At 36.0% G+C, this 5371-nt stretch overlaps 1 protein-coding gene across 2 annotated transcripts; it reads left to right on the top strand.

The window, feature by feature from the left end:
- The first annotated feature begins 925 nt into the window (after positions 1-925).
- On the top strand, positions 926-4580 carry LOC149400424 (bystin-like protein). 2 transcript variants are annotated; one of them, XM_089613523.1, is made up of 11 exons: positions 926-1344; positions 1641-1764; positions 1906-1957; positions 2067-2394; positions 2507-2586; positions 2879-2926; positions 3004-3150; positions 3715-3787; positions 3878-3953; positions 4098-4190; positions 4285-4580. In XM_089613523.1, exons 1-10 carry the CDS (start codon positions 1012-1014, stop codon positions 4181-4183), a joined length of 1347 nt encoding a protein of 448 aa, XP_089469649.1. In that variant the 5' UTR covers positions 926-1011; the 3' UTR covers positions 4184-4190; positions 4285-4580. The 2 variants fall into 2 exon arrangements, with proteins under 2 accessions (XP_089469649.1, XP_089469650.1); XM_089613524.1 differs by having other exon boundaries at positions 4098-4195.
- The last annotated feature ends 791 nt before the right edge of the window (positions 4581-5371 follow it).

The raw sequence follows: 5371 nt of genomic DNA, 5'->3' as shown, positions 1-5371 counted from the left end.
TCTTTTGATCTTCCTCTCATGCATATATAATTGATCTTTCCTCGGACAGACACACTCGAAAACTTTACACGAAATTCTCAAAAGCTAGGCAAAAGGCAGAGGGAATGTTCTCCGTGAACAATTTCTTGTATGTAACACTCTCTGTGGCGATGAAGATAGTGAAGCTTCCACGCTAAAACAAGCCCTCGTCGCAAAAAACTCTCGATTCTAACCAAGATAAAATTTGAGTTACCGCGTGTTAAGCGGTTTACTCAAAGATTAAAAACCGCAATTTACCACAAGGATCGCTTCTTTGCTCTTTCGGAGACCTGCATCGATGGATTGTGTTCAGCAAGAACATATTGGCCGGATATTTTCCGGAGAAAAGCAGCTTTAGTTGGGGGAACCTTAGCATAAGTTGACATGATAAAATTATCACATTCATTATTAATCTTAGGCAAACATAAAATGTAAATAACATAGTAATAAGCTATTTTATGTTCGCATGTCTCAAATTGAGTAGTAAACAGCATTAGGGAAAAAAAAAATTGGACTTGATTGTTTTATGTTTTTTTTTCTTCATCATTTATCGAGTTCTTTGTTTATATAGTAGTCAAATTTGTTAATGTAAGTGACATGTTAATGCTAATTTTAATGAAAATAAACATAAACAAAAGGAAATGTGGAATTTTAAATGCCATATTATTTTTCTAAAGATTTTACATTCTCTGTAATCATAAATTAAATAAAAGGAAAGGTGTTACATGACATTTTAACGAAATCAAACACATTGTCGTTTGAGTCTTGTGACATTCTTTTAGATGATGAAGAGAGTACGGCAGTAGTCAATAGAAAACGACAGGGACGTAGTTCAACCAAACGACGATTAGAAGGATTTTTTGCCAAAAGAAAAAACGACTATCAGAAAGCGACGTAAATAAAAAAATGAAGTCTAGGGTTTAATTTCTGGTTCCTAAAGGGGTTTTAGATAGTCAGTGAGAAACGAGCGCAGCGTTTGGTCCAAGCTCAACAATGGGGAAGAAGAGAGAGAGAATTCAGAATCCCCAAGCCTTCTTCCCCGAAGAGAATGAGTCTCTCTCCTCGAAGAGGCGTTCGAAGTCCAGAGAAGGACGGAAGCAGCAACAGGCTCCGAAGGAGGAGAAGCTTTTATCGTCTGGTATGAGCTCCAAGATCCTCAAGGAAGCCATGATTCAGCAGAGGGAGATCGAAGAAGAGACCGTCGAGGCTCAGAACCCTAACAGCTCGCTCTTGAACGTCTCCGAGGTCGACAAGGACGACGAGAAAGACGACATCGACGACTTTGACGGTTTTGATGAGACTAAGAGTACTTTCGGCGATTACGACGTGAGTTCTCGTCCTTCCTTTGTCTCTTCTAATCCCTACGATCGAATCGGTTCTTGTTTCTTTTTTTCAATCGTCTGCTAAATAATTAGGCGTATATTTCCAGAATTCTGTTTTGATTTTCATCATGTGTAGTGTTTGGAGCTTAATCACGATTTGATAGTCGCATGTTTCTGTCGGTGTTCACTGTGAGAAAAAAAAAAAATCATGCTTTACAAGCCAGAAATGACTCTTTACGAGCTTTATTTTGTTGGCTAAAAAAATATGGATCAAATACTCTTCGATTAAATTGTTAACAGGAAATTGATGAAGAGGATGAGAGAATATTGGAGTCATTCTTATCAAAGGACGCGGCTCCGATGCGAACTCTCGCGGATGTGATCGTAGCAAAAATTAAAGAGCAAGACACAACAGTTTCTTCAGGTTTGACCATATCATTTGTGGCAAGTTTTTGATTCGATTACGTGTCTGGTTCAGCTCGATTTACATTCATTTGTGTCGCATTTAATGTGCGAGTTTGTTAGTCAGTCTCAAGTCTTAATGCCTATTTTTTTTCAATTCCAGAAGCTCGGCCTTTGCCTAAGATGGACAACTCCGTTATTCAATTTTACAAGGGGTACAGTGAAAATTGACACAGTTATGATATTTTCCTTTGAAAAGTTGAATTAGAACGGGGTTTTGGATGTATTGTATGTCATTTTAGTATTTGGTCATATGTTGTGCAGACTCGGAAAGTTTCTCAGCAAGTACACGAATGGCTCAATGCCCAAAGGGTTTAAGTTCATCCCTTCATTGTCGAACTGGGAGGACGTTCTGTACTTGACGGAGCCGGAGCATTGGTCGCCGAATGCTATGTATCAAGCTACGAGGGTGTTCTCTTCGAATTTGGGTGTCAAAAAAGCGGAGCGGTTTTACAAACTCGTCTTGCTCCCGCGAGTAAGGGAAGATATTCGAAAGAACAAGCGTTTGCATTTTGCTCTCTATCAAGCTTTGAAGAAGTCTATCTACAAACCTGCTGCTTTCTTCAAGGGAATTTTATTTACTCTATGTGAGGTAATTTATGATGAACCTGTCACACTAAATCACGTACCGGAATGCAAGAAGTATTGTTGCAGATTTGATGCGATTTCATTTAGCTGATTTATTTTCCTCTATTCCCTACCAGTCAGGAACATGCAATTTGAGGGAAGCTGTTATTATCGGAAGTATCTTGCAGAAAATTTCAATTCCTATTCTTCATTCAAGGTTGGTTTGAGATCTTGAATTTTTGTTTTGACAGTTGTAGACAAGTCTTACCTGTGTTGCTGCTGATTGTATTTAGTCTCACGAAGCTATTAAATTTATAACCTTCATTTTACTAAAAGACTAAGTATAGTGAAGGGAAAAAGAATGTTTATGATTACGTGTGTCAAATGTGGAGACTTTCATGATAACTGATATGTCTAATGTGTTTGTTCTTACCCTAGAGATGATGGCTATTAGCTTTTATTTGCACTGTATCTTGATGAATGTTGACCAATTATATGTTAATTCTCAGTGTTGCATTGTTGAAGCTTGCACAGATGGAGTATTGTGGCACAACGAGGTAGTAAAGAGTTGAGCTTGCTAGTTTGTTTTACAGAATTTGTTACACGCTACTGAACATTGAGGTTTTCATTGCAGTTATTTCATTAAGCTTCTTTTGGAGAAAAAGTATGCCCTTCCATATCGGGCACTTGACGCTCTTGTTGCTCATTTTATGAGATTTTTGGATGATCAGAGGACTATGCCAGTAATATGGCACCAATCCCTTCTTGCATTTGTACAAAGGTTAGCAAACACTTTGGTGTACGTTATTTCCAATTTCGCGCTACAAATGGGGACTAGAATTGGTCTTTCTAGAAAAAAAATGTATTAGGTTCACGTGAGAGTAAAGCTTAATACGTGTTATCAATACCGGTCACTCTAGAAAGTACTGGTTTTTTGTGCCCTTCTGTCCTATCAACAGGCGATTAGTATATTCTCTTAAAAAAAAGGGTCAAGCGGCTATATAGCCAAATAGAACTTAAACTTTTGCAAAATAGCGCCATAGTTTGTCAACTATAAGTAAACTAGCCAAAGTAAAATTAATCTAGGCTGGATTAAATTTAATCCCAATGAACTATAAAGACAGAATGTAAGTTTTATGAAGGCTAGATTAAAATTAATCGAGGCAGGATTAAAAATCGCAGTACTCTCAATTGGCTATTTTGCTATACCTAATGAAACTATGGCTATTTTGCAAAAATCATAGTTTGAATTGGCTACTTCATACCATTTTTTCTAAAAAAAATAGCCCAAAAAGAAAATTCTAATACTCTTTACATCTTGTGGTTTTGGTGTAATTACTTGCAGGTACAAGAATGATTTGCGGAAGGAAGATAAAGAGAACCTGAGAAAGCTTCTTGAAAGTCAGAGGCACATGCTTGTGAGAAAATTCTTCTAAGCTAGTGTTTGTTTTTATTAATAAACATAAAAAATAGTCTCTGTCGATATAACTTTGCAATATTTATTACAGGTTACACCTGAAATCAGCAGGGAGCTAAATAATAGCCGCAACCGTGGCGAGAAGGAGGATGACCTTATGTCAATCTATATCCTTTATCTTTAAATTTCCTTTTTTATTTTTCAAATATCGTAATAGTTATGCGTGCCTAGGGATGATTTTATTTAAGTATCTAGTTCATGGGTCAGATTAAGTTTTTTTTGGATAGATTGTTTCCTTGACTGAAAACTACCTTCCCCGCTGACAGTGATCAATAATAGTATTGAAGAGGACAGGTTTGACATTCCAGATGTACCCATGGAGGAGGATATGATTTAAGTTCTTGGTATGGTAATATTATTTACCTATGCCACAATGACTTACTTTATTTCTTGCGGCTCTTTTAATCCCAACTTATTGACTGTATTTTTCCTTTTTAGGGTTCACAAAGAAAAGGAGTTGAAAATGGTTGTTACATGATGAGCACTCATTCAATTTTGCTATGGAGGTATACTATACATGTTTTCACTAGAGAAGACCCAATTTTGACCATATGTGTATTAGCCGAGTGGGAATATAGTTAACTTTGTTCATATTGAATGTGGTGTTCAATAAGACTTAGAATCCTTTTGTGTTTACTACCGTTGATGTAAAAGCAAATTATTTTATTTATTTATTCATGAATTTTTTTTTTGCTATTAAAAACTAGCAGATGAAGATAGATTGGTCTCATTCATTTCGGTCTTAAGCTAGCCCAACACACTATGCACATCTTTCTTTTTTGGTCCCCTATTTGGTCACTCAAGAGGAGACTTGAAAGAGTCGTCAAGCTAAGTTGGTTAGTCTTATCAAGTTTGATCTTGTTCTGTCAATAATTCTGAAATGGCATTTAGTTGGGGTGCATTATAAGCACACGGACTCTCGGCTCCGACAACATTACAGCCATGCCATTGGTCCCCCGGCCAAGTAGTTTGTCTTTTCCGGTGGGGTCGAATAATAAAATATTCTCTCTTAGTTGTCTCTTTTTTAGAAAATTCACAAAAGAGATGTTTTTGTTTTAGTGTATCTACAAGTCTTTCAGTTTTTAGATTGACAGTGAAAAAAGAAAAAGAAAAGAAAAAAAGAACACTTTATTTTTTTGAAGAATAAAATCACCTCTGCAACGAACTTGTTCCAATAACAAAATCAAAAGTGTTCACTAATCAGTTCAAAAATCATTGGGGATTTCTTATTTTAATTTATTTGTGGTTATCGACGAATGTTGGTTATGTTATTCTGCAATAAAAAAGAGTAGGCAAAAAAATTGCCAGAATTCCAATAAAAACACCAGTGATTATAAACAATTTAGTTAGTTAGTAAAATTTCCAATTTATTCAAAATTTTCTTATTGGTGTAGTAAATCTTATTTTTGGATTCCCAGCGACATTTTTGTAAAATAAAGCTATTTTGAACATCACCACTAAGAGATATAACATAATGATAGGATTATGGGAACATGGCAATCTTGGATTAGATTTGATTGCCACG

The sequence above is a fragment of the Urtica dioica genome, chromosome 4, assembly GCF_054948205.1.
Source record: "Urtica dioica subsp. dioica isolate 48M chromosome 4, U.dioica_male_clone48M_v1_H2, whole genome shotgun sequence".
Taxonomy (NCBI): Eukaryota; Viridiplantae; Streptophyta; class Magnoliopsida; order Rosales; family Urticaceae; genus Urtica; species Urtica dioica.
The sequence above is the reverse complement of the archived record's forward strand: the minus strand, read 5'-3'. Positions and strand labels throughout refer to the sequence as shown.